The 20,526-nt window shown below is 43.8% G+C and overlaps 1 protein-coding gene across 2 annotated transcripts in view; it reads right to left on the bottom strand.

Annotated features, from left to right (window-relative positions):
- Nucleotides 1–15,698, bottom strand: part of MRPL42 (mitochondrial ribosomal protein L42) — a 39,920-nt gene extending 24,222 nt beyond the window's left edge. The window contains exons 1-3 of one of the 2 annotated variants that reach the window (XM_056117262.1): nt 15,616–15,698; nt 11,807–11,902; nt 1,630–1,696 (exon numbers count right to left, since the gene is read on the bottom strand). In XM_056117262.1, the coding sequence (XP_055973237.1) occupies nt 1,630–1,696; nt 11,807–11,900 (161 nt within the window). In that variant the 5' untranslated portion in view covers nt 11,901–11,902; nt 15,616–15,698. Of the gene's footprint in view, nt 1–1,629; nt 1,697–11,806; nt 11,906–15,615 lie in introns of both variants that reach the window. The other variant, XM_056117272.1, reaches the window with a different exon arrangement.
- Between the last annotated feature and the right edge of the window lie 4,828 nt (nt 15,699–20,526).

Raw genomic sequence — 20,526 nt, 5'->3', positions numbered from 1 at the left:
ATGACCCTTAGGATGTAGCCAGGAGAAAGGCCTGAGCATTGCTCTGTGTAGCCCAAAAACCAAAATATAAAAGTAAGTATTTTTGTAAATCAGCAATTAAACCATAGAGTGTATTTAAGCTATCATGGGATAAGGCTCTTTCACAAAGATTTTGGGATTGAATACCATTACATGACCAAACACACATTTCAGCTACTGAATTATTATTATTATTATTATTATTATTTTAGAGGGGGCCATACCTGGCAGTTCTCAAGGGCTACTTCTGGCTCTGTGCTCAAAGGTCACTCCTGTGATACTCAGGACACCATGTAGTTCTTTGGGATGAAACCTGGGCCTCGGGGCTGGAGCTATAGCACATTTGCCTTGCACATGGGCGAACCGGGTTCGGTTCCCAGCATCCCATATGGTCCCCTGAGCAATGCCAGGGGTAATTCCTGAGTACAGAGGCAGGAGTAATCCCTGAGCATCGCCGGGTATGACCCAAAAAAGGTAAAAAAACAAACAAACAAACAAACAAAAAACCTGGGTCTCATACATGCAGAGCCTGCACCAAGTTCACACAGCTAGCTCTCTGGCTTCTGGAGTGATGCCCAGTGAAAGATGGGGAACTTAGAACAGCTATAAGATGAAATCTATTAACTAGATTTGAATAGGTTCAAAAGTATTACCTAAGTCCTACTCTAGTTTCACTACTATTTTAGCACTTACTAAAGGTACAATTAAACCTCCAATTAAGACTAGTATCAAGAGGAAAGAAAATAGTATTACTACAATGGGGCTGGAGCAAAAGTACAGCATGCAGGGCACTTGCCTTGCAGAAGACTGACATTTGATTTCTGGCACCCCAAATGGTCTCCTCAGCCTGTCAGGATGAATCCCTGAGTACAGTGCCAGGAGTAAATCCTGAGCACCAGTAGCCTGTGGCCCAAACCACCCCCCACACAGTTTCTGGGTCCCTAAGGATAGTACGACAAGTAGGGCATTTGCCTGGCATGTAGCCCACCTGGGGTTGATCCCCAGCATTCCATATGGTCCACCGAGCACTGCCAGGAGTAATTCATTAGTGTGGAGCCAGGAGTAACCCTTTAAGAACTGCAGGGTGTGACTAAAAACTTTAAAAAAAAAAGGAAAAAAATGGAAAAATACTCAGTTTCTGTCATGAGACTGAGATAAAGATGTCTTATTCATAATCAACCTAGTTCTTCACAGTGACTAGAATTGAATAAGTAGCACACAAATTATGGTTGAATTAAATATCTGTAATTTGGGACTATTCAATGTCAAATAAAAGTAACTGCTTAAGCTAATAGATAAGAACCCTAAGAAAAAAACTATAAAAACCAATTAACTTTTTTTAGAAAACTAAAGAATGCCTCAGGAAGAAAAACAGCATTTCTAACAGGATTATCAGTCTTATAACAAATTCGTATTCACTAAAACACAATAATAATGATTTTTGTTTAAAACATTTTAAGCCCAGATAATAGATAATTTAGGGCATTGAAAAAAAATCTAAAACAAAATTAAAGAATTAGAAAAAAATTAACAGACAATACTGGAAAATTAAATCATTTTAAATACAGCTAACAGACTATTATTTTTTTTCAATTGAATTTTAATACATACCAATTATAGTCATCTGGGAGAGAAGAAAACGTAGATTTATGATGACAAACATAATACAAAGCTCCGTCTGCAAAAATATCCCAAGCAGTAAATGGATTTAGTTACTTTGATTAAATCTTTTCACATAAAGCTACTCTCATTCAACTAGTATTTGCTGCATTTATTATGAAACAGAACAAGTAAGATCCGGTTCCCACCCTCAGAAAAGGTCAAAGTCTGGTCTAGACAAGTAAACAGACCATTTCAATATACAAAATCAGCTCTATCAGGATGGGCAAGCACTGGGAGAGAGGGACACACAGCTAAGACTATAAAATGCGTATGTAGACTCAAGAATGCCTTTCCAGAGATGTGTCTAAGATGGATTCTCCATTCTAGAGATAACACAGAGGATAAGGGCAGTCCTCACCTTGCATATCACTGACTTCTGTTTTCTCAATTTATTTTCTCAATTTTGGGGCCACACCCAGCAATGTGCAGTAGTTTACTCCTGGCTCTGCACTCAGGAATTATTCCTAGTGGTGCTTGAGGGATGCCGGAGATTGAACCCAGGTAGCTGCATACAAGGCAAGTGCCCTGTGCAGTGTCCTATCTCTATTGTATCCCCAGCACTGCCAATGGGCCCCAGAGCACCTCCTGGAATGATCTCTGAGCACAGAGCCAGGCAAAGCAATAGTATAGCAGGTAGGGCACCTGCCTTGCTTGCAAACCCAGGTTTGATCCCTAATACCACATATGGTCCTCAAGCCTTACCAGTGCCAAGAGTGATCCCTGAGTGCAGTCAGGATGTAAGCCCTGAGCAGCACTGGGTGTGGCCCCAAAACAAAACAAAATAAATGATGTGTTCTCTGAAGGATTAAGGAGGAGTTGGTAGGAGGTAAATACAATGTTCCCTGCATAAGCAACAAGGTCAAGATGGTAAGGGAGGACATGAGCATTCCGGGTAGTCTAAAAACCCCATCACAGGGCTGGAGCGATAGTACAGTGGGGAGGCCATTTGCCTTGCATGCAGCGGATCTGGATTTGATCCCTGGCATCCCATATGGTTCCCTGAGCACTGCCAGGAATGATTTCTGAGTGCAGAGCCAGGCTAGGTATGACTCCAAAAGACAAAACAACAACAACAACAAAAACCCTGCATCATGAATGGACTGCATAATTCTTAAGTGGGAATATTAAGTAATGGGATGCAAAATAAATTTTTCTAAAGTGACATTTCTCTTGGAATACTGTCTGACTTAAATCCAATCATGAACAGCTTTGTAATGGTCTATCTCACAACGATTCAATAAAAAAAGTAAAAAAAAAAAAAAAAAGTACATTTCTGAAGGCTGGAGAACTAGTATAGCAGTTAGGATGCTTGCTCTGCACACATCCCTGGGGTGTTCAATCCTGGCAACCTCTAAGGTCCCTCAAGTACCACTAGGAGTGATCCTGGAGCACAGAGCCAGGAATAACCCATGAGCATTGCCAGGTGTGACCCGAAAACAAACAAACAAAAAATCTAACACATCTTTATCAAAATGCTCCCATTTCAAAACATAGTTTTCTTTTTCAGTATACCTGAAAATTCAAAAGCAATATTTACTTGTCATTTTAAGGTTTGTGAAAGAACTCTCTGTGTTCAGAGTAATCTTTATATAAAGAAAAAGTGCAGATGTAGATCAGCACAGTTAAAAGCAAGTTCTGGATATATCTTGGTTAAAACCAAGTATCAAGTTTCTCTCAACTTAGTCTCTTGTTCCTCAGCAGAAAATTCCATTCTCACCTTGTTGAAATGGCACTCATCCTTCAAAGGATGAGTGCCAATGCTACTCTTTCATGAAATCCTTCTTCCACTTTCTGCCCCACTCCACAACCCACATGAGAGAGGGGAAAAGTGTCTGTTTCGTAAGTTCCACAACCAACACTTCATCTACATACCTTCCTTGTACAAGTCCCGGTCTTTCGCTACATCAATTTTTCTGTGTAATAAAGATGTATCTGCCCACTTTGCCTGCCTTTCCTTTCCCCAAAGATCATATACCTAAGTCTAAAAGAAATTCTTGTCACAAAGTACAAAAAGAGTTTGGACAGAAAAAAAATCATCCAAAAAATGTCAACCTCCAAACTCTACTGATGTAAGAAAACAAAACACTAAGAATTAGAAATTTAAACTCATCTCTCAAGAACTTTGCAGTTAATTGGGCTAAAAATAAGGCAAATTAGAGCATAATATAAAAATATTTAATTATTTTATTTTATTGTCTGACAATGTTGAGGATCCTCCAAGGATTAGCATTATTAGGAATTTGTATTCTTTGAACACAGACCAGCTGAGTGATGCACACAAACATGCTCACTGCAGGGTTGGGTAGCAGAAGCTGGAGCGACATAAAGGTCTGTGGTTGGTGCTTCTTGAGATTCCATTGTTTTACAGCAATTTAAGTGTCAGAAGTAGTTTCACACCTTTGTACATGTGTGTGCAATATCACACGGCAGATTGCAACCAAAACTTGATAATGTGTATAGGGTAGAATTAGGTGTTCTTGGCCAGGGATGTAGCTCAGTGAAAGGGCACATGCTACCCATATATGAGTCCCTGAATTTAATCCCCCGCAATGAAAACAAGTAAGTATTCTTAAGTAGACAGGAAAGAAAACTCAATACAATTTTTTTTTCAGTTCAACAATAAACTGTAATTTTTTACTCTGCCCTTACAAAATCATATCCCATTCTACTTCAAGTCCAGGGACATCTTATTTCCAAAGATATCTGCTTCACTTTCAGTTTAATTAAATTCCTTAAGGCCGGGAACCAGACCTTGTTCAATTCTGTGTCCCTTGACAGTGCCTACCCATTAAAAAAGTAGTTACCTAACCACCTCAAAAATGTTCACTGTGGGGCCTGGAGAGAGTACAAGTTCCCAAAATGAACATTGTAGAGGTGACATTTTACCAAGAGAATTTCCACATATGATATCAGATATTCTATATATACACAAGCATACCTCCCTCTATTATGCTCTGCATTTTATTGCACTTCCCAGAAACTGTTTTTCACAAACTGAAGATGTGTGACAATCCAGCCCCAAGCACATCTATCGATGCCATATGTTCACAAGCGTGTGCTCATTTTATGTCTGTTACATTTTCTAATTCTCATGAAATTTAAAATCTATTCATTACTTTTACATTAATGGTGTTCTGTGATCAGTGATCTGCATCGTAATTGTTTGGAGACCCACACTCTACAATCACGTAAGATACGGAACTTAAATGACAAATGAGTGTGTTCCCACTGTTCCACTGCCTCCTGTTCTTCAGGCCTCCGTTTCCTAAGACACAATACTGAAAAATGGGACAGTTAATAGCCTTGCAACTGTCTTAATGGTCAAGTGAAAGGAAGAGTGCTTCACTTTAAATCAAAAGCTAAAAAAATTAGGCTTAGTGAACAAATCACGTCAAGTTAAAATGGTCCAGAAGCAAGGTTCAGGCCAGAGAGTAGTACAGTGGAGAAGGTGCTTGCCTTGCACATACCTGATGAGGGTACCATCACAAACACCACATATGGTAACTCCCCTGCAGCCAGGGGTAAAAATCTAAGGCTAAACCCTGAGCAATGCTGCATGTGGCCCCCAAATAAAAACAAATGAAAAAAGAAGTGAGATATTATATACCAAACAGCTAGCCAACTTCTGAACCCAAAGAAAAAATTTTGGAAAGAAATTAAATGTGCTACTCCAGTGAACATGATAAGAAAGTAAAATATGGGTTGGAGAGAGAGTACAGTGGGTAGGGCCTTGCCTTGCATGCAGCAGACCTGGATTTAATCCCTGGCACCCCATATAGTCCCCTGAGCCTGCTAGGTCTCCAAATACTGCCCAGAGTGATCCCTGAAGGTTGAGTCAGGAGTAAGCCCTAGGCACCACTGGGTATAGACCAAAAAACAAACAAAAAAAAATAACATTTAACAAAGTTAACTCTCTTGATAGGTGCTAACGTACCTGATAACCTTAAATTGAAGCCAGTGTTCAATGACCAATCTGAAAGAAATCCAGAGATAGAGAGCACAGAGGGTAAAGGCACTTTGGAAATACAGAGAGAGTGAAGTGCTTGCACGCAATGTAACCAAAACCAGTTCTATCCATGGCAGCCCATATGATCCCCCTGCACCAATAAGGGGTGACCCCTGAGCAGAGAGTGAGGAGTAGGCCCTGAGCACCGCTAGGAGTGTCTCCAAAACAACAATTAAAAACTCATTACTGCTCAATGACAATGCACCTAGTCACCAAGCTCTGGAGATGTCAAAGATTGGTAATGGCATGCCTGCTAACGCATCTACTCTGCAGCTCATGAATCAGTCTGTTCAGAGAGATCATCTAGTTGCAAAAATTTCTCAGATACCTGTTTCCAGCTGAGACACTCAAGACACTCTAAAGCAGAGTGGGCCAGGGCCCGCCCAAACAAAGCCCCGGCAGCCACTCACTCCCTCTCTCCAAGTGCCTCCAGCCGGACTCTGTCATCCCAAGACTGAGCTTCACAGAGAAATTAATCTGTCAAAAAAACTCAGGTACACAGGTCCCTGTGACTGAAATCCCCAGGCTTTCTCAGAGTTGCCATTAGCTTCCCTGTACTTCCGGAAGCCCCAGCAGTCACACCCATGAACCAACTCCACCACCATGTAAGTTTCTCTACCAGCCTCGCTCTGGAGACTCATAAATAAATCTTCAAAGAGGGAAAAAAGAAAAAGAGTCATTTCAACTTTCAAGTCTTATTCATTAAGAACTACATTTCATTGAACTACAGAGGTTACTCTCATAGGTCTGGGCAAAGTTAATGAAAAGCCTCTTCACCACGCCAGACGCCATGAAGGCCATCAGTTCATGAGACGCAGTAGAAAGAAGGTCAAAATAACATTAACAGGAGCCTAGAAGAAGTTGACTACAACCCTTCTGGACGATTTTCAGGAGTTCCGGACTTCAGTAGGGAAAGTAACTGTAGGGTCAGAGAAACAGTACAGGGTTAAGGCACTTATTTTGCATGTGGTCAACCCCCCATTCAATTCTCAGTAAAGCCTGTTTTTCCAAGCACAGAACGAGGAATAGACCAGCACCAGTAGGTGGGGCATAAAACACAAAAATAAAAGAAATTGCAGGCGGAGTGAAAAAACACTAGATGTGAACCCTGAAGATGTAACTGGATTGCTGTTATCTCACAATAAAATTTGGGTGGCTGCAGGGTTTGGGCCACACTTGGCAGTGTTCAAGGCTTACTCCTTGCTCTGTGCTCAGAGGGTCAGCCCTGGCAGTGCTCTGGAGATCCTGTGGTGCCAGGAATTAAGCCAGGGTTGGCTGCATGCAAGGCAAGTACCCTAAACCCTATACTATATCAATGGTCCCTCACAATAAAATTTTAACAGATAAGGAGTTGCCTCTTTTTTTTGTTGCTCTTGTTTGCTTGGGGGCCATACCCGGCAGCAGCAATGCTCAGGGTTGCACAACCAATGCTGGGTTCTGTGCTCGGTGATAACTCCTGGCAGAGCTCAAGAGACCATGCAGGTGCTGGGGATTAAACCTGGGCTCTTGAATGCACAGCTTGCATTAAGCCTACTGAGCCATCATTCCAGTCCCAGGAGAAGAAAAGAAAAATGTTATTCTAATATACTACTATATATATATTATAGTATATAAATAGTAATATATTAATATATTAGTATATATTTTATGCTATATACATTTATACTCTAATATATAATACTACTCACAGAAAAGTTGCTGTAAAACATGGATGAATGACTTTTTTTTTTTTTTTTGCTTTTTGGGTCATACCCGGCAATACAAAGGGGCTACTCCTGGCAGTGCTCAGGGGACCATATGGGATGCTGGGAATCAAAACCAGATCAGCTGCGCACAGGGCAAATGCCCTACCCGCTGTGCTATCGCTCCAGCCTCGAGAATTTTTTAAACTATATAAATGTAGTTAAAGCAGCAATAATGCTTGAGAGGATTTTGAAAATTCTACTGTGGGTATAGTCCAGACAAAGAGCACCTAAGAGCATTCAGAGAAATCTTGCTTTTGGTGTTGTTTTGTTTGCTTTTGGGCTACACCCAATGATACTCAAGACTTATTTCTGGCTTGGCACTCAGGGACCACTCCTGGCAGGGTTTGGGGTCCATATAGGGTGCTGGGGACTGAACCTGGGCTGGCGACATGCAGAGAAAGCATCCCACCTACTGTACTATATAGTATTAAGAAATCTTTCTTGGAAGGAGGAGTCTGGCAACCTTTCTGTTTCCTCATTTTCAGAAACTACCATAGCCATCCCAGCTTTCTGTAGTCAGTGGATTGCTGATCATCAGTCATCATCAAAACTTTTTTTAAAAAAAGAAATAATGTGCATCTAGAAGACTGTGTTACTGTGTAAACATAACTTTTATAATGCACTGGGAAACCCAAAAGCTCATGTGACTTGCTATACTCAAAATCTACAATGACTCCAAGGTATGCCTACAAATTAGGACTGACACCAAAACTAACCTCAATCAACCCAAAGTGACTCAATGTACCAAAAGAATTTCAACAACAGCTCTCCATTTCTCCATTGCTCACATGCTTGCCCACAAAACAACTATTATTATAGAATAGTCTGTCATTTAATTTTCAAATGCTTGATGACCTAAGTTACTGTCTGGAAGAAGGCACAGCAGACAGTGCACTGGGCTAAGTAGAATGGGAAAAGACTGAGATGCCGGCTATAGCTCTCCGCTACCAGGTATGCACCCATGGGTAAGGGTCTGAGGGCCAGAGAACTCAGGTTCCTTCATCTTCACAAACCAAACCAGCATATGGCCTACCACTTGGAATTAATCAATGCTGCAAGATACAATGGCTTAATATGCTTTAAAAATACAAGAAGATATTCTACATTCCAAGAACTCTTAAAGGCTCTTTTGTTGTTGTGTTATTTTTTTGTTTTGGGGCCACACCGGTTATACTCAGGGCTTATTCCTGTTCTGCACTAAGAAATCATTCCTGGTGGGCTAGGAGGACCATATGGGGTACTTGCTGTGCATCAAACCCGGATTGGCCACATGCAAGGCAAATGCCCTACCTGCTGTACTATCACTCCAGCCCCCAATTCTTTTAAGAAGCCTTTAAGCTTCTTCTGGAACTTAAGACCTTTTTCAATTTTTGCTCATTGAACTTTACTCCATAGTCATGGTTTTATTTGATCCCTGTACTATCTCTCTGGCCTCTACTTTTGTTTGTTTGTTTATTTGTTTGTTTGGGGGCCATACTGGCAGTGCTCAGGGTTGACTCCTGACTCTGCACTTAGGGATCACTCCTGGTGATGCTCAGGGAACTATATGGGGTGCCATGAATAGAACCCAGGTCATCTGTATGCAGGGCAAAAAGCCCTTCCGGCTATACTATCTCTCTGGAACTACTTTTGATTTTTTTTTTGAAGCCAATAAGGGAGACTGAAGAAAGGAAGAAAAGCTTGGGAGACAGCTTCAGGCAACTACGGAACCTGAGTATTCTGATCTCCCATCAGCCTTAGGTCTGGGTGCCTGTGAAGCACAGGGCACGGATGGGCAGCAAAGGCCTCTGTGCCAATTCTCAACAACAAAAAGGCTCCCAGATCATCAGAAGCTGGCATAGGGGCTGGAGGCACAGGGCAGTGACTTGGGGTGCCTGTATCGCTCCACGCACCAGGCATGATTCTGACAGTTCTGCAGTGCATTGCAGCTCTGCTGTGAAGAGGAGCACAACCCCCCGTAAGAACCAGTCAGAAAAAAGGCAAGTGCCTTGGTCGGGATGTGTGAGCCCAGGGAATCAACCGGGTGAGCACCGCAGTGAGCCATGCAAGCATTACCAGCAAAATATGTGAGCCCAACTAAAGCATGGAACTTCCCACCAAGCACACGTGCAGGCATTCCCATGAAGAGTGAAAATCCTTGAGCACCACAGCACACTGCACAAGCACCACAGCCTGATGTGCTGTGATCAGAGACATATGCACACCACAGCCGGGCACAGTGTGACACCCCCCCCCCCCCCCCCCCCAGTTACAGCAACGCCATCAACAACGAAGGGAAGGCAGAGTGGGGTGGAAACTGAAAAGAAAAGACCACAGTTTCATTCTCATTCTGAACTTCGGGTTAACAGCTAAAGTCTCTTAGCAATCTCTCTTTCTACTTATATGTAGTTACACACTTTACCTGGATTTTCAGTCTTTCCCCCATATTTCAAAAGCATTCAATTAGACAGTAAACAGGGAACACAAAGAAAGAGATTCTGGTCGTGCCAGGAGCTAATATCAGAAGTTGGCTGATAAAGCCAAGGAAGAAGAAGAAAAACTAAGCAGGGCTACTTTAGGAACAAAAGCAGAGTTTACAGAAAGGGAAAGTAAAATTGGAGGGTGGTTAACTGGGCATAAAATTTAGGCAATCTACTTATATGTCATGTTTTGACTGTCAACATCCATTAACAGAATCTGAATAAAAAACTATATGGTGGGCTAAGCAATAGTTTAGCGGGCAGAGACATTTGCCTTGCTGATCCTGAATCTCACATGATTCCCTGAGTACCACCAGGAGTAAGTCCTGAGTGCAGAACCAGGAGCAAACTTGAGCATCGCCTTGTGTGACCCAAAAAGAAAGAATAAAAATACAGTGTACATTTCTTTGTTGGGGGTGGGGGCCACCCAGTAGTACTTGGGGTACCATATGCAGTGCTGGGGATAAAACCCAGATAGCCAAGTGCAAGGAAGTCTCACTCCCTACACTACACATTTCTTTAAGGAAAAAGGGGTCGAATTAGGAGTGGGGAAAAAGTTCAAATGGCTAGGATGCAGGCTTAGCCTGAGGAGGCCTGGATTCAATCCTGCACATCCTGGAGAATGACCTTTTAACAATAAATCAGGAGTAGCCCCTGAACAGCACTAGGTGTGGCTCAAAAAAAAAAGTATAATTATAGTTTTTTTAATAGTTCAGTACAGTAGAACAAGGAAACAACTCAAAGAGCTAGAGCACATGCTTTGCATGCAAGGCCCAAGTTTAATTCCAAGCACTGAATGGTCCCATGGGCATGAAGTCAAGAATATCCCCTTAGCATCATCAGCTGTGACCCAAACTCAAAAAAATATGAATAAAAACCAGAAATAGATATATTAAAAAAAAACACAGAGTATATACCAGAAAAAAAAATTTAAATATGAAATCCTAGATTTGCCCTATATTTACTAATTTTAAGTATTACTGGGCTGGAGAGATGGTTCAGGGATAAGCCGACCTGGGTTCAATTCCTAGAATAATATATTGCCTCCCTAGGAGCCCTGAAACAAATGATTCCTGAGCAGAATAAGGAGTAAGCCCTAAGCACAGCCAGGTGTGACCCCAAAATAAAATAAAACAAAAATATTATTTAAAAAGCTGTACATGAAAATATAGTAAATGTACAAACTAGAGAAAACTCCTCTTAATTAATCCTTCACTCCTGCCCCAGTTAAATCCAATTTGTGGTCTAAATAACCTTTTGGGTCCATACCTTTTACTCTACATTTACACATATATGCATAAATACAAATATAGTCCTGTGCACAAGTGGAATCTTAGAATACGTATATTATTCTGTGACATACATTAACCCCTCTCGACATGAAGAGCTTTGCATGTGTGATGGTGACAGTAAAGACATGCCACAATTTATCTGAGACACTGAAGCATTCTCTCCTTTCTATTACCACTGATACTCTAGCTAAAACCAGGCAAAATTGCCAAACACGTTAAATTTCCTATAACAAATAGGTCGTTCTACACTACTTGGAAAAAGTCTTTTTTTTTTTAGTAAAGTAAAGTAAAGGCCCTCCCGTTGATCGTCGATTTGCTCGAGCGGGCCCAGTAACGTCTCCATTGGAGACTTTGTTGTTACTGTGTCTGGCATATCGAATACTCTCGGTAGCTTGCCGGGCTCTCCGAGAGGGGCGGAGGAATCGAACTCGGGTCGGCCATGTTGGCCGCTTGTAAGGCGAACGCCCTACCCGCTGTGCTATCGCTCCAGCCCTAAATGTATTCATATATTTCCATTGCTCGAGCGGGCCCAGTAACGTCTCCATTGGAGACTTTGTTGTTACTGTGTCTATGTTGTTACTTTATCTTTATCTTATCTTTTTTTTTTAACTTCTAAAAACTTACTTTGACTTGGAAGCAAATGTTTCATGATAGTTCTGCTTGATGTTGCCCATTTTACTGCTGTGAGTGCCATGGTGAATCCAGAAACAATTTTCATCCCTGCTTAAGAGAAAGAAACATGAGTGCCACCTTTAGCACACTGAAATGACCATATATACATATACACATAACTCTGAAAGAACAAGATAAGAATCACCATCTAAAGCTAAAGTCACGGGGGCTAGAGCGAAAGCACAGTGAGTAGGGCATTTGCCTTGCAAAGGGTGGACCCGGGTTTGATTCCCGGCATCCCATATAGTTCCCCAAGCATCGCCAGGAGTAATTCCTGAGTGCAGGGCCAGGAGGAACCCCTGAGCATTGCTGGGTGTGACCCAAAAAGCAAAAAAATTTAAAAATTTAAAAAATAAAGCTATAAACAACTCTCCATTTCTGTGTAACAAAAGACAAAAACCATCACCCACCAGCATCAGGTTCGTAGTTATTTCTCTTAAATCCAAAACCCTGGAACTTAGCACAGTTGTTTCTTTGTGTGTGTTTGTTTTTGCAGTGCCACCAGTTGCAAGACACTCGGTCTCTTTTTGTTTAAACTTCCACTAATGAGTTCTCACAAATGTGTAATTCCCCTTAGGAAGACTCACACACAAAACACACAGCATTCCCTCCTGAGTACTAATGGGTCTATGTGAAAATCACCTAGGTAGTATACATAAAACCTTATTATTACACCTCCCGCCAGTGAGATAGCACAGGAGTTTCAGCTCTTGGCTTGCACAGCAGACCCCTGCTGGAACCCCAGCATCACAACAGGTCCCCCAAGCAGGCCAGAAGTAAGCCATGGGCACTTAGTGGTATGGCCCAACTCCTGAAATCCCACCCCCCTAAAAAGCTATTACATCTTAAGCAGCATTGTTTCTGGTTAAATAAAATATTAAACAAAAAGGCCTATCTCTGGCCCATAAAATACAGGTTCTGAGGAACATATACAAATGTCATGAAGTCCCAAATAATCAGGAGGGCAGGGTATTGGGGCTCCTGGGAGAGAGAGGGGGTACACTCGTGATGGGTGTTGTTATTGGATTGTTACTGGAACCATGTGCGTGAGACACCATTATTAATAGCATTGTAAACTAGAATCTCAATAAAAATTCATTTTTATTAATTAATTACAATATTTACAGGATAGGGGCCACATCCAGCAAAGCTCAGGGGTTACTCCTGCCTCTGCACTCAGGAATTACTACTAGCAGTACTCAGGGGACCATATGGGATACTGGGGATACAACTTGGGTCAGCCACGTGCAAGGCAAGTGACCTACCTGCTGTACTATCTCTCCGGGCCCCAAATAAAGACCCAAATAAAACTTCACTGTCTTAGATACCTTTAACTTTCCAAGGTGCTCTCACTATTATTTCATTTTATTCTCCTTTTAATCATGTAAAGTATTTTTATTTCAATTTATGAGACTAAGGTAGAAAATTTTTAATTAATTGCTGAGGGGCTGGAGCAATAGCACAGAGGGCAGGGCGTTTGCCTTGCACATGGCCAACCCGGGTTTGATTCCCAACATCCCATATGGTCCCCTGAGCACAGCCAGGGGTAATTCCTGAATGTTGAGCCAGGAATAACCCCTATGCATCGTTGAGTGTGACCCAAAAAGCAAAAATAAAATAAAATAAAATTAATTGCTGAGGGGCTGGAGTGATAGCACAGGGGGTAGAGCGTTTGCCTTACATGCCGGCAACCCAGGTTTGATTCCCAGCATCCCATATGGTACCCTGAGCACCGCCAGGAGTGATTCCTGAGTGCAGACCCAGGAGTAACCCCTGAGCATCGCTGGGTGTGACCCAAAAAGCAAAAAATAAAAATAACTAAAAAAAATTAATTGCTGAGTCCAGAGGAATAACGCAGGGATTCAGAAAGTTGCCTATAAGCATAATTTCCCGAGTTTCAAGTCCCCAGGATGTCACACACCAGGAGATGCAGGTGTGAGTATTTACTACAAAAAGCAGACATGCACACCAGAGAGATTGGAGGTGGGGAAGGACCATTTGTCTTGCACACAGCAGACCTGGGTTAAACTCCATGGGTTCGAATCCTGACAGCCCAGACAGTCCCCAGAATGCGGCTAGGAGTGATGGCTTGCACAAAGGGCCAGAGATATGTCCGGAGCTCCAGGTGCGCCCTCCCTCTCCAGCTCCCCTCACTTGCACCGCAAAAGAGAAGTTTGCTTCCAGTTCCTTTCAAGTGTGTCATTTACAAACTGGGAAACTTTGGCTCAAGCCATGAAATAGGTGGCCATCGTGTTGTGTCTTCCAACAATAAGACGAGAAAACCACTATGTGTCAAGGTGTGTTGCAACCCTGGTGTTTCACTGGATGCTGATCCCTCCTGGTCCCTCATTACTCGTGGGATACAGTGGATTTAGAACAAGCTGCACGGTCTTGGGGGTCGAAGGTAGGTTGGCAGGCTCGGGGGTACATATGGGGTGCCAGGCATCGACCCTGGGTTGGTCACGTTCAAGGCAAGAGCCCTACCCGCTGTACTATCGCTCTGGCCCAAACTGCACGGTCTTATCGACTAAATTAAGCGCACGCAGGACCCGAGAGCTAGTACAGCGTGTAGGGAGTTTGCAGTGCACACAGCTGACCCAGGTTCGATTCCCATCATCCCATATGGTCCCCTGACACCGCCAGGAGTTAATTCCCGAGTGCAGAGCCAGGAGTAACCCCTTGAGCATCGCCTGGTGTAACCGCCCAAAAGCCAAAATATGTATATAAATATTAAAATTAAAAAAGAAGAAAATGAGCTCACATATGCGGCCCAAGCCCATGTGCTGCTTGTGCCCACGTGGCTGAGCACAGGCGGTGCCTGAGCACAGGTGTAGCCCCCATCTTCCCTCTTGAGATGTATACTTTCATGCTTTCATGTCTAATGCTGAAATGTGTGTGTAGGGGCTCTCTCTCCCCTTGGAGAAGCCCGGGTTCTCTCTTGAGCATGTTACTCTCCACTCTCTCCCACTTTCTCTCCCTCCTTCCCTTCAAAACCTCCAAATAAAAACTGTGTGTAATTTCAAAACAAAAAAAAAAGGAAAAAGAAAATGAATGAATGAAAATGAACTAAGCGCGCAGGGTCAGTACGACGGTACTGTTCCGCCCCAGCCCGCTGTGCATCTGTTGCATGTGTGCTTTCCTGCACACTCAGCTGCGCTTTCACACACGTGGGTCGCGAGCAACTCCACGTCCCACGTGAAAAAGAACCGACGCCCCGCGAAGTCGAACACCGTGACCCGGACGCGCTGCAAGCCCCCACGTTCTCACGACGAGCCCAGGCACAAACGCGGGTGGCCGCTGTCCCAATTAACACGCCCACCTGGGGAGGGGGCGTAGAGTCTTCATTCACCCACAACAGGGGCATTTTTCGGAGGACAACCGGGCGTCCAACCCGGCGCCCAACCCCGCAGAAAAGGTGGTCGAGAGCTCGCGATCTGAGACACCGGACACCCAGGGGCAGATCTAAAAGTGCTGCACCAGGAGAGGGCCCTGAAGTCACAAGCTCTGGCGGCTAAGGAAGTCCATGTGCCCGGTGTTGGGGGTGGGGGGTGGGGGGTGGGGGAGGACTCCGAGGAGCCCCACTGGAAGGGCACAATCTCCTGCCAGCCGTGCTGCAAGGCCAGCCCGGTCCGGAGATATCAGCGGCTTCCTCCTTTGCCGTGAGTGATACATGGGGATGCCCCGACACCAGTACATGCGCCTGCTGGGCCTCGCCAGCTCCTAGGAAGCCCTGCACCAGAGGAGGAAAATGAAGCGGTTACCTTGACAGCTGCTCACCGCAAACCCGCCATCTTGCCTCAATCCAGGGCCTACGGAACGCCGTCGCTTGACGCACCTTCCTGGCCCGCGCGGCACTCTGGGAAATGTAGTCCCGGCGGCGGCAATGGGCTCGGGCTGCCGCGCAAGCGCGCTGCTAGGAGCTGAACATGGTCCCGCTTGAATGCCACGCGGGTTACCAAAGAAACAAAATTACTCCCCCACCAAACACATCCTTTCAAAAGAGAGATGGTACAGGGATATGGAGACGCTTGCTTTGCGTTCAACCGGCCATGGTTTGATTCCCGGAGCTGCACGTGGTCCCCCACGACCTCCCAAGTTAAAAAGTGCTTTTGAGTGTATAGTAATCGTTAGAGGGACTCGACATGGCTCTTGGGTGGATGAGTTAAAGTTTCCTATAAGGGAAAAGGCATTTCGGAGAAGCTGTGAAGCAGGTTCGATTTGAAGGGTTTTTGGTTGTTTTTTTTCTGTTGTTGTTGTTGTTTTTGTTTTTTTGCTTTTTGGCTCACACCCAGCGATGCACAATGCACAAGGGTTACTCCTGGCTCTGCACTCAGGAATTACTCGTGTCGGTGCTCAGGGGACCGACCATATGGAATGCTGGGAATTGAACTCGGGTCAACCTCGTGCAAGGCAAACGCCCTACGGGCTATGCTAACGCTGCAGCCCCGGGATTTGAAATTTTGAATGGGAAAGTGGGGAAGTTCTGTCACAACAAAACGTATGCTCTGTGCTGGCTTTCTACTAAGTGAGGAAGCAAAAGTGCAGGATCGTGGTATAGGAAGATTGGAAGAGGAACAGGGTTCAGGGTTCTGATTTGGGTACAAACGACTTAATGTGGAGGTTGTTGAATTTGAGATTCTTGTAAACTATCCAAATGGAGATAGAAAATGAGACCAGGTTTTGGAGAGATGTATTTGAAGAGTAGGGTTGTTAACTCAGGATTTACTAAGCTGTTGGTGGCTAGTTGAGCCTTCTGTGTTACTGGTTTGGTTTGTTGAGTTTAGTTGGCTTCTGTTTTACTATCTCGCCTAATTTGCTGTGCTCTTACTGGAATTTCAGTGCAGTCAAACATGGAGATGTCGGATGACCACATCCCGAGAATTCAGGATCTGTAGAACTGGGATGAGTCTGCAGAGATTCTTAGTGAAGTCATGGAGTTAAGGCCCTAGACTGTTGGTGTGGCAAAAGCAATGGGGTGTGTGTGTGTGTGCAGCTGTTGGAGTTTTCTCACTTCTCCCAAGGCCACCCCAGAGTTTTCAGCAAGGAGGACTGGTGCGTCCATGGATTTCAGCTGCTTGACATATATTGATCTCTGATTTATAGCTTGCTTGTACCTGCTTTTAATTGCAGTCTGTAAAACCACAAGACCCCTGGTTTCAAGGAACTCCTTTTATTTGATGTAAATGTCCTTACCCTTTATGATGCTCCTGACTATGATGTCATGATTGTAACTCTATGACATCCTTATTGTACTTGATGCCATGTTGTAACTCTAAAGTTTTTGTTGCACTGGCTGTCTCCTGCTATATAAGAAGTCACATGCTTGTGCAGATGCTCTACATAAATGCTCTTGGAACTTCTGATCCCTATTTCTTTTTTAATTAATGTAGGAGTACTGTTACTTATTCAGCCATTGATTAAGCTCCTGATCCCGGTTGATTGGCTTCAGGTCCTTTGCTTAGCCACAACCCACTAATGTGATCGATCCACCAGTGTCAATAAACCTCCTTGTTCTCTCACCATAAGTCTTGATGTGCTTGATTAAGAGAACTTTGCTTACAATACAGGGAGGTTATTCTTTTACCGCCTCAAAACCCAATTATCTGAAACAAGGAACACCTGGGTCAGCTTAAGCTCTATCAATCAAATGAATATGTGACATTTGAACCAAGAGAAGTAGAAAAGGCGGGAGGCAAGATGTTGGTGTTGGGTCAATAGAATCCAGACAAACAGGACCAAGGCAAGAGTCAAGGTTGCTGTTGTAACTGTCTTATTTTCTTTTCCTTTTATTTTTGGTTTTGGTTTTGGGGGCAATACCCAGCATTGCTCAGGGGTTACACCTGACTCTGTGCTTAGAGATTACTCCTGGCAGTAGTCAGGGATACCAGACTATGAGATACCAGAGATGGAACCCGGGCCAGTCTTACCCACTATACTATCTCTCTACAATAGTCTACAATACTGTTCCTACAATAGTCTTGTTTTCTTGAATACATCATAGTCTATGGGCTAGTGACTCTCAAACTTCACTTTCCTCCATAGTGCCTGGGGAGTTTAAACACATATCCCTTGGTCTTATGACTTACACTCTCAAGATTTAGGGAGACTGGTGTGAACGGGGAGATGTACCCGTATGGTTAACCAACATCTGAAGCGATTAATTAGTATACCAAAGTTTGAAAACATCTATTTCAAGTATACCACATCTTAAATCATCTTACTCAGAAAATAAGCAAAGTTTTTCAGGACCAGAGAGATAGAATAGGAGGTTAAGCACTTTCCTTGCATACAGCCAAGCCTGGTTTGTTCCCAGGTACTGTATATGATTCTCCCGCCTCACCAGGGGTAACTCTGGAGCACAGAGTAAGAAGTAAACTCTGAGCATTACACTCCGAACAAAACCAAAACCAAATCCAAAATAAAAAAGTTTTTCAAAGTCAGTTCTAATTGTCTCAGAGCTTTGTAGAAAGCAAGTAACAGGGCTGGAGAGGGATTAAGGCACTTGTCTTGCTTATGACTGACCCCAGTGGCTGGAGCGATAGCACAGCGGGTAGGACGTTCACCTTACAAGTGGCCAACATGGCCGACCTGAGTTCGATTCCTCCGCCCCTCTCGGAGAGCCCGGCAAGCTACCGAGAGTATTCGATATGCCAGACACAGTAACAACAAAGTCTCCAATGGAGACGTTACTGGGCCCGCACGAGCAAATCCCAGTTGTGTTTCTAGCACTGCATATGATCCTCTGGGCACTGCCAGAACAGAACCTGAGCACCGCCAAATATGCCTCCCTATTCCAATTCACAAAATAATAAAAAGAAAGCAAGTGACAAAGCAGAGACGCATATGAGAAATCAATAGAACTGAAATAAAGATGGTGGAGGGTGAGGGGAAGGCAAGGAGTGGGAGCAGACTAAAATGAGATGTGGTTGGGGCATCCAGGATGGAAGAGTGATGGGTGAAGAGTTTAGCCTGGCTAAACAGAGGAAATCTTTCAGATAGAGCTTTACAGCTGCTAGAGCCACGGTCATGGAGTGCAAATAGTTCTCTTTGGAACCTGAAAGGGTGGTACGGGGAGGCTGGAAAAAAGTTCTTGCTTCCAGAATTCCTGTTCCAGTCTGGATCCTGCATCAGGTTTGGAGTCGCCACGCTCTGCAATCCCGTTCCCCTGGGTGTGAGTCTAGATAAAGGAGCAAAGCCTCCATTCACCTGCATAGAAATAGCCTGGAGTCAATCCTGGGCTCTACTCACATTCCCTGTGGAGTTTTGCTGTGTGGGAAATAAGGCTCTCAAATGCTTCATAAAGCAGAAAGCACTAAACCAAGGAAGACTTACTACTTGGCCTCCGGAGTTAAAGCAGCTCCTTCCACCCTGAATGATCCCCCGTCAGTCTGGCTTCCAGGCTGGTGTTGTGTTGGTTAACAGTTTGTATGTACTTCGCTATTTATGTTGAAGTCATGAATCTGAGACAGCAGGCGATTTTTGCTTTCTTTTTAAAAATCAATGTGCAGCCTTTTCTTCCTCCTCCACCCACTTCCTCCCTGAGTCAGTGCTCATGAACCCTCTTCTCACAGATCTGTCTGTCTTGATCGCCCACGAAACAGTTTTCCTTTGCTGCAAGAAACAATGAGGGTACTTGCAAACAAATACTTCTGCCCGATGATTGTTGCTCATGAATTGAAACAGAGCCTCCATTCAAAGTGATTGGCACACCATTTTCTAAACAAATCTACTCTTATTTTGGCTGTGTAAAGCACAAAGACAGTTTGTACAGAGCTCAGTTGCTCTTCAGGAAGTCAAGTTGAAAAGTTTAGGGGTGCAAAAACAAGAGAAAAGAAAATAAAAAGAGGAAAAGGAATTATAAAAAATGAAAAAAAAAAGTAAGGTGGAGTTCATGCACAATTCAATCAGCTAATCAGTGGCTGAATAAATAGCAGTACTCCTACATTGTAAAGGCCCTCCCGTTGATCGTCGATTTGCTCGAGCGGGCCCAGTAACGTCTCCATTGGAGACTTTGTTGTTACTGTGTCTGGCATATCGAATACTCTCGGTAGCTTGCCGGGCTCTCCGAGAGGGGCGGAGGAATCAAACTCGGGTCGGCCATGTTGGTTGCTTGTAAGGCAAACGCCCTACCCGCTGTGCTATCGCTCCTACATTAAAAAAAGAAAAAAAAAAGAGGAAAAGGAAGGGAAAGAAAAGAAGGGCCTGAAAGATGATACAGGGAGTAAGGCACTTTGCCTTGCTTGTGGCTGGACCTAGATTTGATTCCTGTCACCTCAAATATTCCCATGAGCACTGGCAGGGCAGGAGTGATCCCTGAGTACAGAGCCAGGAGTAAGCTCTGAGACTGGCTGGATATGTGTCCTCTCCCCCCATCCCCCGGGGTGGGGAGGGGGGAAGAACAGAAAAAAAGAGAAACCTTTAGAGATGAACAGAAAACATTTCTGCTTTCTAAGTAAATGTTGAATTAGGGATTCTGGGTTGATATCAACTCAACCATTCTCAAACAAGTGTTTATTTTCAGCCCGCAGTTATTGATTTATTCTCTTGATAAGTATTTTCTTGAGAGGTTTCATGTAGTTAGATGCCAGCGATAATAGCACTGCACTGTAGCACTGTCGTCCCCCATTGTTCATAGATTTGCTTGAGCGGGCACCAGTAATATCTCCATTGTG

This window comes from Sorex fumeus, unplaced genomic scaffold (genome assembly GCF_029834395.1).
Source record: "Sorex fumeus unplaced genomic scaffold, SorFum_2.1 ptg000003l, whole genome shotgun sequence".
In the NCBI taxonomy this organism is placed as follows: domain Eukaryota; kingdom Metazoa; phylum Chordata; class Mammalia; order Eulipotyphla; family Soricidae; genus Sorex; species Sorex fumeus.
Note: the sequence above shows the minus strand (reverse complement) of the source record. Positions and strands in the feature narration are given on the sequence as shown.